Here is a 17142-nt window from a genome sequence, read left to right on the forward strand (position 1 = left end):
TTTACTAGGTCATCAAACTCATCTTTGAAGAATTTGACTTGGAGAGAGGATATGACACCCTGACCGTGGGGGATGGAGGGCAAGTTGGTGACCAGAAGAGCGTGCTTTACGTGTAAGTAGGTCATGCTTGTGGGTCGCACTGGTGTATCTTATTCCCTGCACTCGCTCTGGTGGTCTTGGCAGCCTGCTTAAGTTCACTTTTGTACAGTGAATAATTTGTTGGCATGGAAAAGGAATCGGATGTTATTTAGTCATTCCTTTGGGACAGAGGTGCTAAGATCATGGGCTTGCAATACATGATAAATGGTAGCCAGTCTAGATGGAAGAACAGTGGGGTGTTCTTCTGGGCCCGACAGAAAAGTATAAATAATTGGAAGTGGAGGCAGAACGTGCCTTTTCTCCTGTCTTGGCATCCTGGCAACCCGTTGCTAGTTCTCATGAAGTGCTGAGCAATGGCATGAGATCTCTAGTCACCCTTAACCAGTGATTCCCAGTGGGTGCTGGAACCGTGCCATCTTTTGCTAGCCATTATATCAGGCACTGCCTTGTGTAATGAATGAGATGTGGCATAGGCTCAGAATCAGGCTGTGATACCTTGCACTGAACACACACGAAACTGCCTTATGTTGAATCAGACAATTGGTCCATCAAGGCCAGTGTTATCAGACTAGCAGCGGCTCTCCATGATCTTAGGCAGAGGTCTTTTGCATCACCTACTGCTTGGTCCTTTTAAAACTGGAAATGCCAAGGATTGAACCTGGGACCTCCAGCATGCCAAGCAGAGGCTCTTCCGCTGAGCCACAGCTCCTCCTGCTATCTATGCATTTGAAATTAGGAGAGCTGGCAAGTACTGGGAAAGGGGTGATCATCAGGAACAGCGGATGTACAGAGAGGTGGAAAGCATAGGGTGCTCTTATTTTATTTACATATAAAGTGTCTAAGCCTCCTTTTCTCCTCTTCCTAATAGCCATTTCCTGCTTTGCTTGAATCCAGCCTTGGTTTAATGATGAGAGCAAAAACTCTCTTGCCCTTGGTCGGCCATACACATTGTGCAGGATTCTTGCTTTTTGCATGTCATGGCATGCAAACACGCAACCAAACACGCAAGGCTGCATCTTGGCTCAGAAACTATGGGGAAGTGGCCATGAAAAGAAATAGCTTTTCAAGACCTGAGAAGGGGACTAATTAGTAGCTTACAATACTTTGAGGAACTGAGCAATCGTGGTTAGTGAGGTGCTTCCCTCTCTAGCAGCAGGGGAGAGGTCATGTTTAAGTCTGTAGACATCTAAGCAGCAGTGGAGATTCCTGGATATTCTTGGAAGCATCCCATTGCCACAGGGGAGCCCTGGAATATCATTTACAGTTCTCCCCGTTTCAGTCTGTTGAGCCATCAAGAATCAAACACAACTGTTGTTGGTGGCAATGAATGCCTGTGGATGTGAGGCAGATACGTATAGATATGGGGGCTCCTCGTTATCATCTCCCCTACTTTTATGCAGATTAAGTTTGAGAAATAGGAGGTCTGGTGCTGAGCTGAGCTCCTTACAAACCGGGCCCAAACTTGGGTATTGGATTGTGCTCAGCTTCTAAGGAGCTGAGACCGTACTTCTGGTCTTACCACTCTGAACCCCCACCATTATAAGACTTTGTAACATCATTCGTGCAAATAAGATGGCATGCAAAGTTTGGAAATGGATTGCAACTTGGTATTGCTGGGCATCCTCTTGTGTGTAGAAAGAGAGAGCAATGAACATGCTAGATAAATCTGAGTGCTGGCGATGACAGATGCAATTGGAGGTTTTGAGAAGGGGAACACACAGCAGAAAGTGGAAGAATAAGCGAGACAAAAGAGCCAAATGATGAAATTGTCCACATTTTGTTGTACATCCTTCATTAATGCTTTGTTTCAGGGGTGAAGAGAAAGATTTTCCAGGAAAGGTGGGTTTTGAGGAACTTTTGAAGGAAGACAGGGATGGCACAGTGCTGGAATTGTGGGCATGGCTGCGAGCCACTGAGCAATCTGGTTGTAAAGCAGCCCTTTGGCCTGGTCCTTTGATCTATTCTGCAGGCAAATACTGGGGATCCTGCCCCATTTCTCTCTCATCAATATTCTCCTTGGAACGGGCAGCTTTGGTCCACCTTGATGGAGTCGCAGAGCAGAAGGGACATGTGTTTTCTTTTTAAATTCAATTTGCTTTTTTAATTCGATTAGTATGTTATGAAATTTGTAGTTATATTATACCTTGGATTTGCTCCCTGGTGCTTGTCGTCTGCAACCCAAATGTTACTGCAGTGCAAATCACATACAGAAAAACACCATGTATTTGTGGTTGCTTTTTATCATCTGAGAAAGCAAGAAGAAACTGCCCTCAAGGAATGCAAAAGCAATGTACAGAAGTATAAGAAGGCATGTAAAAAACAGGGGTGTGTTTTAAGCGACAACTGGGTCGGCTGATGTTATTTTCCATCTTACACAGCCTGAACAAGAGATCTTTTTTGGCTCCTTCCTTGTTTTGAATTGGTGACTTGTTTTAAAATTTTAAATGATCTGAATAAACAGGATAAAACAGGAATGTTCTGATGAAAATTCACTTGAAATGGAGTTAGGCTGGAAATCCACCAGTTTGGCATGTGTTTAAACTCATTTTTGACGTATTATATATTTATACATTTATACTGTCCATTTTCTTGTATATTTCCACACTTGTTATTCGTACATTGGATGTTCTTTATAATGGTATGCTTATCACATTCTTTTTCATATTGTGGATTCAGGTGGCATTTTTAATTTGTAGTTTACAATACACCTCTGTTTTTGATATACCTTCTTGTACTTTGTTTTTGTTTTTCACTCCTTCCCTTCTCTCACAGAGGGGCAGACCCAGACATTTGTTATTCCATGTATTCTCCATCTGAACCCACTGCTGTTAACATTTTTTGTTACGACTGCTCTAGATGTCACTTTTCCTTGATTTGTTTTGAATCTTCAGCCATCAAAAACAATGTTTGCGTGTCAGCGACAACGCATTATAAATCCCCCCTCACATAATGTTTACATTTTGATTGGGCAGAGACAGTGGATTAAACTCTTTTTTCCTGCTCTTTCTACAAATAAATCATTGTGGATAAATAAGTTATTTTAAAAGTAACATGACAGGAACAAACTGCATTCAGGATTTTTTAAATTTAATTTTTCCCCCGTGTTATCTTCATCGTACTTATATACATACCATTGTGTTGCTGTGCATCAAATAAAAGATTATCATTTCACTTGGGAGGGGGCACTTTTTAGTAACAGCCCAATCCTAGGATTTAAGTTTCATTGAATTTAAGGGGTTTACTCCTAAGTAAATGTGCACAGGGTCACATACTTACCTGGGAGGAACCTCCATTGAGTGCAGTGGGATTTCAGAGCAAGTACAGGACTATATTGCAAGCCTATTAAGAAATTATTTTAGGAAAAATTAATACGTGTGAGAGGGGAATGGATTGCAAATGGAAATGCTTATTTCCACATAAAATAGACAAGGCAGTGTTTCTTTCCTTCAAGTGACTTTTGTTGAGTTTCAAATTTGAGAATTTCTCTTTTGGTTTACCCAGAATTACATCCCACATACCAGAATGCCATCTATGCAAATGCAAACTTGTGACAACCCTTGGGTGCACACTGTCTCCATGCCAGGACACAAAGCACTCTGCAGCTTGCCTGCTACTTTCTCTCTCTCTCTCTCTCGTTTAAAGCACATACATCTGGTTTAGACTGGAGGCTTTGCTTCAGTCCACAGATAAGTCTTTAAAGATTTTCCTAACCTAATGGGTAGCAAAACATGTACATTTCAGGTGCCTTTCATATGGGCTCTTTAACTCAGGTAGGCTTCTGAAGGCAAATGGATTTTTTTTTAAAGATTTCATATAGCTTAAAGATTTTTTAAAAAATCAGATCAAACAGTTTTTAGAAAACTTGGATTAAGTCTTCATTAGCTGCAGGAGGACAGCATTTTACCCTTCAGGTGTCTGAAACCTTTAAAAAATCTATTTGCCTTCATAAGCTAAAGAACCTGTATGAAAAGGACCTAAGGAAACCTCAGAGAAACTCTAAAAGGGAACAAAACCCTTGGCAATTCACATATGCAGAATACATAATAAATGGGTGGGTGGGGGCTGTCTGGCTGTAGTAAATGCATGTGCAGCTTTTGCATTAAGGATTGTTACAGAAGCGCCTCAATACCTCAGTTGTAACTACTAGAGACCAGTTGCTCACTTTAATGATACTGCTCATTTGGCCAACAGGCCTCAAGCAATGCCGCACTAAATACTACAAAAATAAAAATATACAAAATAAACCATTTTAAAATGTCCTGACATTACCACACTTAAAATCCTTTGAATTTAAAAATATAAGCCCCCCCCCCAATGGCCAGCATTACTCTGAAGTCCACACCTTCCAGAAGTATTTTTTCCTTGTCTGGTATGGCCAACACTTCATTGGCCGATTCCTCACACATTGGATAACGCACTTCCAATCCTCTTTATAGGTCATTTGGAATGGATTTTTTTTGTGTGCGGAACAAAAAATCCACCTCAAACGATTGATAAAGTGCATTGAAAGTGCATTATCCAACATGTGAGGAATCGTCCATGGTCACAGAAAACAGGAGTAATCCATACATCCCTTATAACACGAAAAATGATACATTCCAATAAATGATGCTCCAAAGTTTCTGTCTGTCTAGTAGCACAGACACAAATCTTTCATCTGGTGAGATTTGGTAGGTGGGTGATGCTCAGTACTCCAGATGCCCCAAATTATACATGGTGGAGAGATATTTTTGCGTCACTGGTCTAAACTATCCAAGTAACAGATAAATGAAAAAATGTATTTCATGACATAATCCAGTTAAGTTACCTTCTCCTACTCATTGTGCTCATCAAGTACCACTTGCAGTGGAGGGGAAGTGATGACATCATGACATCATGTCCTGTCACTGAGGCCCATCCATCTGCCCCAGAGGGCCATATTTGTGTCTGAGAAAGAATTTCTCTAAGTTTGTCTTAGTGATTTTCTTTGAAGGCTTGGCACGTAGCTCTTTCTGAGTTTCAGTCTTGCCTGGTCCTATAATCTGAATGTCTTTAAAATAACAGAGATCAGTAATAAGCAGTCCAAGTTCTAAATTGTGGAGTAGAAAAGAGGCGGGACTCCTCTATTACAACAAGGCTACATTTGAATCAGTTTTTAAGCATACAGCTTAAAAATCTCAGCGCAGGTTGTTGTTTGTTCAGCCCACATGGTTTGTTTCCTCTTGGCATTTCTGGAGAATTTGATGCTGCTGGAAAAGGAGGAAGGTAGCCCCCTAACGCTTTCCAGTCCAAACAGAAGCTCGGGATGACCTTGAGGCCGCAAATGCATATAATAAGCGATCGTTCAAACTACATTAAACCAACTGCCTGGGAAAACAAGTACATTAGATTACGCCAAGACTGAATTATGGAGGAGGCTAATTCCGTTATGGGTTCCCCTCTCGGCACAAAGTAGTAACCAGACACGGTCTTTATTTGAAGATGGATGGACAGATGGATGCATTATACATTGAGACGAAGCGCTCAGCATGCCTGGGAGAGAGCAAGAGAGAGAGGTTTCCCGCCTGCAAAAGATTAACAAGAAACACTTCCCCTTCTGGAGGCCCTATGCCAGCAAAAATCCTGTTGAGACCAATGGGGATTTAATTTGGCTAAATGAAGTGATTCTGTAACTTGAAGGCTTCAAGGTAAACACCCTTTGAAAAAGAGGTATTTTAATCAAACACACCAAAGGGCTGGCTGGGATTATTACACTACTGAACATTTTCCTTTACTGAACTGCAGGTCCATCTTGCGGTTCTCTTTGACTTTACAACACACACAGATCTTAGGGTATATTTACACAACAACGTTCCCCTCTGTCAGGGGGTTCATGGGAATGATAGTTCCAGGGATGTGTAACAAAACTGTTTTCACACTTTGCCAGTCTGTAGTTACCAGGGCCACTGTTCTTTCCTTGAGCTGATTTTTCATGAAAATAGTGTTTATTGCCTTCTAGCTGTTAAAAAGGGGAAATTGTCAGGGGGGGCGGGAAGCAGAGGACACTAAAACAGAAGATAAATTTGTTTTAAAAATTCATGCATTTTTGTAGAACAAGATGCTCCATGGGAATCCAGATGCTTTCCGTAAAATGGCTTATGCAAAAATAATTGCTTGGGTATATCACAATCAGCAGTTCCAGTGGAGTAGGAGGCATTCGTGTACTAGTATCCGTGTACAACTTCATGTTGCAGTTGTGTTTGCCTGGATTGTGACACGGGTACACCTGTGGTTCCCACATAGTGTGTCTTTAAAACATATTGGGCTGTCCCAATCAGATCCCCAGGTGTATCTGCAGATACATCTGCAGATGTAATCACCCTGTAAAGTATGGCGCTTTTTCATACAACAAGGATCCCTGGATTCTTTAAAAATATATATATATATTTGTCAAATATGAAATTCAGAACAGAACTGGATCATTCCAGAATGGTGACATGCTCCTCTGATGACAGCTGTATGTTGGGAATTGTTATCTCCAAGGAATTAGAAAGTATCGTGCCGCTCATTCCTGTTGTGGGCCCTGCCTTCATCTAAGCCTTGTGGGAGCTGAAGCGTCTTGAGCTCTTAATTCTGAACATGACTTGTTGTTCTTGTAGCATACGAGCTTATTTCCACAACTGGGTTTCAGAGGATTTGCTGCTGAATTGACAAGGACAAAGATTCCAGAGTGGTTCAGCCCCTCCTTTTCTCAGGTTTCCTCGGGCTGTTAGTCAGCCAGTGGCTAGCAGAATGAAGTGGTAGAGTCCTGAGCTGGTAGGTCAGACTGTACCACTGAAGAGAGCAGCCAAGGGGTCACATCTAGAGGTGGGCCCGAACTGAAATATGAACCAAAGTTCGTCAAAACCAGGCCGGTTCGTGATGAAATTTAGCTTGGTTTGTTTGGTTTGTATTTTGGCTCATCACTGCAGACAGCCTGGCACGAATCAATCAGTTTCCTAGACAATGACAATGGGGGGGGGGGATGTGAGCTCTCTGTAGACTTTCTGCTGACTGGGAAGTTACGTTTTCATGAACCGAATGAACTGGTTCGTGAACCAGGGCAAGTTCATGAAAGTTCATGGTTCATGAAACATGATAAACCATGAACTGCACAGTTCAGAATCTTCCTGGTTTGTGCACATCTCTAGTCATATCTGTAAATTCCTTCCTGCATTAGAAACAACCCCCAACCTTCTCCCTGTAAGTATAAAAACTAACATGGCGGGAAGAGGCTTGAACTTCCAAAGAAGTTCAAAAAAAGAAAGGAGAGGTCCCAGCCCCAAGCAGAACACAATCAAAGCAGTAAGAATATATCAGTGAATGAAGAAAATAGTTCAGGGATTGTAATCTCAAAATAACACCCCAAACTGCTCTTGACTCCACTTCAAAACTGGATTGCCGAATTTCTTCCTTTGCCCCCTCCTTACAAATTGGTTTCTGTTTTTTTTCCCCCTTCTTCCATGCTCATGCATTTTCTTTCCACCCCCCCGATTCCCCACCAGAGTGCAGCAAGTGACCCACAGGCTTTCTGAGGGATGAAGGAGAGTGGGACCCTTTTGTAATTGAAGCTGTGGGATGTTTTTGTAATTAAGCTGTGAGATTTCAGAACTGCTAATTTAAGAATGATGCTTCTGTGGCCATGTAACGAAGGAGGGCCAGAGCCTAGGAGCTGTGTGTGGAAAAGTTGTCTCATTCAAAGTGAGACTGAGTCTGCATATAAAGTAGAATGAGGGACGAGAAGTTGGGGGAGTCACATTTTTTAAAAATGTTCTTCACAGCATTGTGATGTTTTTGTGCACCTCCTGGGTTTTTCCAAATTTTTCTGCATTCTTTGCAAAACTTGTTTTGTAAAGACTTTTTTGAAAGATTATAACAAAGCTGAGGACCAGGCTCATCCTTATCCTATCTGCATCCATGCGATTTTCCTTGCTTCGGTCCTTTATGCTGATCATCACCTCCTCCACCAGGGGTGTGGGACTTTCCTACAACAATAATTGACATATTGCTATAACAGTACGTTGATGTATTAATTACTAATTTAAAAAAAAAAAACTTGAGAAGGCCCCTGTAGTTGCAGGAGGTAGGAATGTCTGCTGCAGGGGACTGAGGAAATGCAAGGAGGCTCCATTGCCGTGGTGCTGAACCAGCAGCAGCTGTGGCAAAGGTGGGAACCACTGAAGATCGATGTCGTGTGCAAAACCTCTTAGTCAATGCCTGCTTAAAATACCACAAGCCCCAAATACCCAGGCACGGGCTTGGCATCTGGCAGGATTCGATTGCATCAAACACACCAGAGGGGCAGCACCACAGAGGAGGAGAACAAAACTATTTTTTAAATAAATTGGCAGGAGCAGGAGAGAAATGCTCAAGTCCATTGTGTAGGTCACAGTCTTTTTCAAGCTCTTCATTGGGGAAATATGAAATGACTTTGCGAATGTCTCCAAAAGAAGAAATGCCACCATTTAACCCCCTGCAATAATGACGGACTACATTCTGATCCATGTCACTGATCAGAAGGGGACCTGTTCTCCTACCTGGTTCTCTGTAACAGGTTGAAAAAGCAGTGGGGAGGAGCAAGTGCAGGTTGGGAGGGGGACACGGGGGGCACGGTGCTTAAGCACCCTCCTACCCACTGCAGATTCCCTGAACTCCTCTTCCCCAGACAGGCTCCCCAAGTGTTTTTACACATTCATTTGAACTTGGATCTTCACCCAGTTTTCCGTTGGCCCTAAGAAAAGGTTGCCTTTGGAGTCCTTGAAGGGCATTTTTTTTAAAAAAATGATTAATTGAATATCCAAATTGGATATGCATATCTATTTGGATATTGATTGATATCCAAGGAAGACTGGGTCTTCCCTCCCTCATTTTATCTACTACTCAGCAAGGAAGTGTCTAGCTCAAGGATATGGCCTGGTTGCCCTGGCTTTGTCCAGATTTTGTGGCCATGCCACTCAATGCCCGTCAATGGCCTTAGCTGGTCTGGATTACCTGTTTACTTTTTTTAAAAGTACGAATCCAGCATTTATAGAGGCAATCCATATTCGCAGTACACATAAGCCATGTTCTACCCAATCATTTCATGAAGAGCATGCCTGCTTCCACTTACCTTTGTTTTGGACAGCAAAGGAGATGTTATGTGTTCTTTCTTTCTTTCTCTGATGAGCTCTGTTATCTGAACAGAATTCATGAACAAATTGTGGTAGAAGCAAATGATCACATCAAAAATTGCTGCTTCTGATCTTCTCCAGTTTTTTGTAGTAGTTGCCAAGATGCAAAGCAGCTGGTAGACAAGGCAAATGTTGAGGTGCTTGCTTTGCGTAATTAGCACTCAATTTGCATAATATGCAAAATAAGCTGTGTCTGTTTGGGAAACTGGAAGGGTGAATCTGATCTAATTCATCATTGACAGCTGCATCCATATCTTGTTGGGTATAGTGCTATTGTGGCAACCATAGTTTCAAATGGATTTTTCTGTACAGACAAGAAAATCCAGCTTTGAATTACTGGTGTAGTGCAATGATGGTCCATCATCATTATCAGCATGATTTTTTATTATTATCCTGTTTTTCCCCCCAAAGGACCAAAAGCCTTTTAAAACATTGTTTTCCCTTCCTGTATTTTATCACAACAAAAATCCTTTGAGGTAGGTTAGAGTACAAGAGAAAGTACTTGGCCCAAGGTCATCCAGCAAGTTTCCACTAGACATTAAAATCACACACACACACACAAAGCCATATAATGAATCAGGCCAGAAGCAACAGACCAGACACTGGATCGAGTCAATCCCTTCAGTTATGAGAGCCAAGACAGAGGTTTTGATCTCTGACTCAAGTGGCTACCTTTGGCCCTGTTGGCTGCAGTCTGTCTGCCTGTTGCATTAGCTAGGCAAGTGCTAGTTGCTAGAACCAGTGTTCACACTTTTATTCCTTGACTGCAGTTCTCTTCTTTCTGTTTTGTTAATAAATCCAAATCAACTAACTGATCTTTTCCCACTCTGCATCCCAGCGGGGTTTAGTCTGTTGTAGCGTTTCAACATTCTTGGACTACCGATACAGCAAGGAATAGTTAGCTTGTATTTGCTTTCTTGTTGTAATGTCAACGCACAGTATCTGGGCTGGCATGTGAGTAAAGCTGGTTTGCACAAATTGTGCTGAAGCGGTTCTAGAATGGTCAACTTGTCAGTGATTAGATGCAGTGGTATTTTGACTACCATGGGTCTGAATGCTTTTTGGGCTGCAATATCGAACGCTACATCTTAATCTTTCAAGCTGTTTTATTGCAATTGTATCTGTTAGACTTTAAATTGTGACTGTTTTCATATATTTGATTATATGCTGTTATCTACTCTGAGCCCACTTGTGGGGAGAGTGGGCTATAAATTTAATAAAATAAATAAGTCAAAATGTAAGGGACAAGCAGCTCAGAAATTAGAGGTGACAGACCCTTCTTAAAGTAGACCCAGTTTTCTGAAGATACCATTTGTATTATACTGTAGCAAGGAAAGGGGGAAAAAACTATTTAAGAATTCTGTTTTGCTTTTGTCTTGTTTTACCAAAGATTATTAAGGTGGTTTGCCTGAACCATTATTTATCTGAATCTTAATGGGAAAAATTAAAACAGATGGTGTACGGCACATAACATCTGTGCTGTCCTCCTAAGGTTACCAGCTTTTCCTTTACGAAATTCTGGTACTCAGGCAAGACCAGTGGGCAGAACCTGGGCAAATCCGACAGAGGAGGAACCATACATAGAAGCCTAGTTGTGAGAATCATCTTCACCTCTGCTGCTGCCACATCTCTGTGTCAAGCTGGTGCCCCCACTGCCTCTCTTGCTTCAAAGCAGCAACTGTGGAGGAGCCACACATGTGCACTCTCCAAACTCTCCTGCAGCATGATGTAAAATACTGTGTTGGAGCCAAGCTAACAACCTGGTGCACTGCTCATGTGTTGAATGTACCTGTTATGCATTCGCGTCAGGTGAACATGGTGCTGCTGACTTTCTCTTCCCCCCAAATTTCCCATTGTCTCAGAAAAATCTGGTGGTCAGGCCAAATTACTTGCTCAAATTCTGGCTGCTGGCTCACAGGTAACCAACATATTCAGTTAGTCATTTACTTTTCCAGCTGACAAGCAATCTCTTTGCACCCCCTTCTCCATTTAATACTTTTACCGAAATGCCTCCCAGTCCCTTAACCTTTGCTTTAGTCAAAGTTTCAGTACCAGCTCTAAATTATTATTATTCCTTTGGTTTTCTTTCTTGACAGTTTAACAGGTACATCTGTCCCTGATCTGATTGTCAGCACCCAACATCAGATGTGGCTTCTTTTCCAGACAGACAGTGTCAGGAATTTACTGGGCTTCAAAGCAACATATGAAGGTAAATCCAGGATCTTAATTTTTTTAAAAAGTATTTTCAATTGCCCCAAGCAATAAATGTTATGCAAGCAGATAGCAATGGGGATATATTTCCTTTTTTAGTTTCAGGTGCATAGCCATAGTAGTCATTCAGTCCAGTAGCACCTTTGAGACCAACAACATTTTCCAGAATGTAAGCAAAATTTTGATTCAAAGCTTATACCCTTGAAAAAATTGTTGGTTCCTAAGGTGTTACTGGACTCAAATTTTGTTCTTTGTCTTAAAAGTTCAGAGCAGTTAGGAGGACAGATTGGTGTTTTTCACCCCTTCTGAGGAATCTTTCTTCATTGATCTAATGCTAAGGGATGAGTCCCATTGGTCATCATAGCTGTCCTGCTTGGAGGGTTGATGTGCCCTAGAAAGCACGTCTCTGTAACAGTGCTTTGCAAAGGTCCATTGGTAACACTGGGCAAGACTCAAAGTCTACCCCTTCTGATCTTATTGCTGAAAAAAACTCTGATAAGCTTACAAAAGCCCCCTTGGAAACACTTGGAATCCCAGTGGGTGAGAAGGTTGGATAGGCGGAGTGGTGGACAGAAGAGCATGATTTCTAGTCCATAGAAGTGTATGGGATGTTGAGTTTAACTGTGTTAATATGTTCCTTTACGTAATAGAAAACTCAAGCAGAACAATTGGAGAGGAGATGTGAAAAGTCTCTCTCCTCCAATTTTGCTGAACAACCTAACATTTTGTTATAGGATATGTTTCTTACAATATTGCATTTTTTTTTAAAAAAAAAGATTTTTGTCTCTGTTTCCTTGCTTTTCACTCCGCATATTAATTTTGACAAATAGACAAACTAAACTCAGAACCCTTCTCTCTGTCTAGCTATTCTATTTATATATTCCCCAGGGAGTTCAGAGCTGTATAGATGGTTCTTCCTTTTTCCGATCTTAAAGTTGTACGGTATTCCAAAGAGTATCAACTGCTGCCACTGGCAGCTTATCATGAATCCTTCACCCGCTCGCTCCGTGTCTGTTTGTCAGGAATAACCATCCTGCAAGATCCATGCAAAATCACTTAAACCAGGATGGGAGGGAGATGACCCTTCCCCGGGGGCCAGTTAAGCTGAAGAGACTGGCAATGTGTCGTGTGTGCACACACCCATGCCATTTGTGTATTCACTGTAGAACTGCATTGATCTCTCTGTTCTAATGTATTGGCTTCATGCCATGAGCATACAGTTGTGCTTTGTAATGTGGCCACATAGTCATGACATTCTTGCCTGCCTGAAAACGAAAGTTTTCACAGAACAAGTAACACCAGCCTGTTACCTCTGAAAATATACTGCACTGATCTTGGCCATTTCCACACTACTCACCTTCATCCGAAACTTTGCAGAACATCGCAAAAAACCCATGGAAGATAGCATCTTCTTGTGCGAGTTTTGCATGACATCACGCAAAACTCGCGCGAGAAGATGCTATCTTCTCTGGTTTTTTCGCGACATTCCACAGCATTCTGGATGAAGGTGAGTAGTGTGGAAACGGCCCTTGCAGCTGGAACTAGCAATGTAACCATTTCTCAGGGGAGACAGACTTTGAGCGCTTTGTAATCTTCTGCCGTTGCTATCCAGACGAAGCTACTGTGTTCTCAAACAACTTCTTAGGGTTTTGCGCCTAAATGCAAACTGCTCCAAGGGAGGGGGGAATAGTACTCCCTATATCAATAGTGCCTTTGCCTGTAGAATCATTCCTGCCAACTTTCCCATCTATGGATGTGCCCATGAACTTAATGGATCTCTAAATAAAAGCCTTTCAACCAATGCACTGGAGTGCTTGCGGTGAGGGGTTTGGGGGGGTCTATCTGCCGTGGACTGCTGTCCCTAGTTGGTTTTTAGAGAGTGTCCATTGTTACCTGTGGAACACAATTTGCAGCAACCTTATACTGACTCAGATCCCCGATTGTCTGTCCTGGCAGCAACTTGCTGTTGTCTCAAGCAGGAAAAGGATTTTTCATAACCTCCATTCTCATGATCATTTCCTTAGAGATGATGGGGGTTGAACCAGGGCCCTTCTGCCTGAAAAGTAGGTGCTCCACTGACTAAGCTGTGCTCCTCCCCCTAGTTTAGGGGGTGTGCACACACATGTCTTCTGCCTGTTTGTCAAACAGACTCGGTGAGTTTTTGTTAAGCGCTTGGCCTCTTTCGGCTCCCTTAAACCTCAGCTTCACTCACCTCTTGGACATGTTAACTGACGTCAGATGTGATAGTGTGTTCAGAGGAGAGTTCTTCAGGGATTTTGGGAAGGCACTTTGTGCCTGCTACAGCATGTTGTTTGACCCTTGGCTATCAGTCAAGCCAATCTATAGTCACCCAAGCCACATTTGTGCATTTATGAAAAAGGCCTAAGCCCAAATCCATTGAAAGCAGCTTCACTGAGAACAGAAGGAAGTTTTGCACTGTGTTACATTCTTTTGCTGTGTTATTTTGTGTTTCTAAGAACCCACAGGCATGTTAACAGCCACTTAATAACTAGTAAATAGGTGGGAAATAATTAGATGGGTAGCCATGTTGGTGTGCAACAGAACAGCAGGGTTTGAGTCCAGTGTTAGTCTCTAAGGTGCCACCGGACTCAAATCCATCTGGGGATTAAGAAACCCGTCCAGGTGACCAAAAAAGGAGACATTTTTTGCCTTATTCATAGGGTTACTATGTCTCCCTGGCAACTGGTAGGAGGGTGGTGGGTGCAGTACTTACCTTTGTTTCCCCCATGCCCCACCATGATGGCATCACTTCCAGAAGTGATGTCATCATGGTGAGGCACAGAAGTGCATGTGCCTCTTTGCCCAAGATGCTGGCCAGTGGAGTATGAGCACCAGGCAGCTTGGCTCCTCCCACCAATCAGCAGAGATTAGCAGGCAGATGGGCAAACCACAGGGAGATTGCCTGTCACTGGTGGGCACCCAGCAACCCTATCTGTTAGAAGAGCTGGGCCACCCAAGCAACTGACTTCACTTTGTGTGGGTCGGCAGGCTAGCAAACGTTTCTGTTGGTTTATTGTCAGAGCTGCAAATAGTGGATTTATTTAGAATTATCATTCATTGCATTCTAACTTGCTTGTTTGTTTAAGACTGTATAAATTACAATCAGAGCAGCCTCCTCAGCTCCCTGTTGGGGACCAGTTTCAGACTGGTAGCCTTGTCAGCCTGCAGTAGAAGAGCAAGCTTCGAATCCAGTAGCACCTTAAAGATCTACAAGATTTCCAGGCTATAAGCTTTCGAGAGTCAAAGCTCCTTTAGTCAGCTTGACTCTTGCAAGATTATACCCTGGAAATCTTGCCAGTGTTTAAGATGCTCCTGGACTCAAATCTTGCTCATTTGGGGACCAGTATTGGTGTGTGAATTAGCACCACACTCAGTTTTCATGTTCATTTTTTTTTCCTGCTGCAACAGCTGGTGTTTCAAAACTGCCCGCCTACCACACTTCTATACAGTTTTCAAGCCCGTTTGCAACCCTTCTGATTTGTAGCTGCTTCAGCACACACACCCCTTTCAAATGGGCTTGTTCACTGCACAGTCTCAGCCAAGTGGCCTGGGAATCAGGGAATGTACCCAAAGACATTGCAGAATCATGTAGCCCATCCGATGAGGTTATGTCGATGCTGCTGATGGGAGCTGCCCCATGTCCCTCCCTATGAATGGAGCAGGAAAGAGGGATCAAATTCCCAATGCCAGAGCAAATGGGCTAACATGGCTGTGCCAGTGGACTCATTGCCCACTACTGATGTGCAGGAAGAGATCTGGCTGTACTTGTGCATAGTAAGTTAGGGCACAGTGGGCTTAGGAAAGTACATTGGGCTACAGAGTCTTTTCACTGGGAGTCCAGGCGTGGACATGCATCTCATGGCATACCCTCCCCCCATCCACATTCTCTTCTAACTAATTAGGGTGCAAATGGATTGGAGCGAGGGAGCCCAATTACCTTTTTCAAAGGGATGCATTTTCTCTTTCCCTTGATATCCTCCCCAAACAGGTATGTAAAAAAATATTGAAATTTTGCAGGGGGTGGTTTTTGGAAGCAGGGCTGCCAAGAAACCATTGGGGCGGGTCAAAGGATTTGTCTCACGCTGTATTCATACCACCTGGACCCAGGTCAAGCATAACGTGAAAGGAAATCACATGACATGTATATCTCTGGACTAGGCAGGATGTCCTGTCCACTCTCGGTGGTGTTCTTCACCTCTTCGCAGCCTCGTTACTGGAAGCCTTCCCATTGCTATCCCCCTGAATGGGGCAGGAAAGAAAACATGTTCCCAGGGCCATGTCCCCAGGCAAAATTATTCACCCCAGTGCATCCTCCTCCTCCATTTTGACTCAGCACTAGTGTGAGTGGCGAAATGCAGAGCGCATCAGGCAGCTTTCTGGGAGCCCTCCCTTGGGGGCAGCTTCTCACTAATTGAGCCAGCTGTATGAGAGAAGAGGGTAGGGGGGCACCCATTCCACCTTGTGAGGGCTCAGAGCCTTAGCATAAAATGAGAAATGTTTAAAGGAAGACGACAATTAACGGGCTGGCAGGTAGATGAGAAAATTATGTGTGGCATACTCACAGATTTCAGATGCAGCTTTACGGCCCACTTGTCTGAAGGAAATCACGGCTAATGGAGCTGTATAAAGTAACGGTGGGAGGAGAGAGGAGAGGAGGAGATTGGCTTATATAGTATGTTTAAATATCTATATATCCTGGAGACGTTATTCTGTCTTGGAGCATAATGAAATGGGAGAGTGCCCAGAGCGGAAAATGAAAATTGCTCATCTGGTTCCTGATAATGAAGATAGGAAGGAATAAAATGCATGCCCAGGTACAAGCTGTCAGAACTGCCCACTGGCATCCGGAGGATAAAAGTCAGGGGCTTAACACATACACACCCATCCCAGAGAGGCGTAATTCTTTATTGGACCCACTCAGGTTGGCATTGGTAGTGTTGGGCAGATATGAAGTCCTGCTGGTTCCCATCCCAACATTCTCTTGACTTGAGATCTTGGTATACTTTTGTTGTAAACTGTTTTAAGAAGGAACAGAAGTATTGAAATGTAGTAAATCAATAAATAACATTTGGAATACTTCAGTAGAGAAATTTTGAAGGAAGTCTCCCTCAAGAAGCAGCTGTGTTCACGAGCTCACCAGGAATTTGGGATGATCTGCTCACAAACAAAAGCGATTGTACCTCCTTACAAGTTTATGTACACTGTTCAAATTCGTCCAATTTTCCCAGTTCATCCCTAGCTGGGGGTTGTCCTCACCCACTCAGAGAAGTGTGTTTACTCTTCTGAAGGGATTGTATTTTCTTATTTGTATGTTGTCCCAAGAAATTGGGCCTTGCGGCCTCTTTTCTGTAATAGCAACTTCCCTGTCTCCAACTAAATATAAACATTTCATGCACTCGATGAAATTAGTGCAGAAACTCACAAAAGCTTCTGCCGTAATAAAATTTCTCCAAAGCGCCACAAGATTTTGTTGTTTTGGCTGCAGAGGACCAACACACCTGACCCTCTGGACTTTGGCTTCATTTGGATATACATTCAGTTAGATTGTTCAGAAACCCCATCTTAAAAACTGAAAGATGGATGACTCTTTGCAAAGACTTTTTTATATGCTCAGGAACATACCAATCAGCTTTCCAAGTTACGT

General features: G+C 42.8%; 1 protein-coding gene across 1 annotated transcript in view; it reads left to right on the plus strand.

Moving 5' to 3' along the window:
• The window catches only part of CSMD2 (CUB and Sushi multiple domains 2), a 490403-nt gene that overhangs the window by 252139 nt on the left and 221122 nt on the right, over positions 1 to 17142 (plus strand). The window contains exons 9-10 of the mRNA XM_054999125.1: positions 9 to 112; positions 11363 to 11475. Of these exons, the coding sequence (XP_054855100.1) occupies positions 9 to 112; positions 11363 to 11475 (217 nt within the window). The remainder of the gene's footprint in view (positions 1 to 8; positions 113 to 11362; positions 11476 to 17142) is intronic.

Source organism: Eublepharis macularius, chromosome 15 (genome assembly GCF_028583425.1).
Source record: "Eublepharis macularius isolate TG4126 chromosome 15, MPM_Emac_v1.0, whole genome shotgun sequence".
Lineage (NCBI taxonomy): Eukaryota > Metazoa > Chordata > Lepidosauria > Squamata > Eublepharidae > Eublepharis > Eublepharis macularius.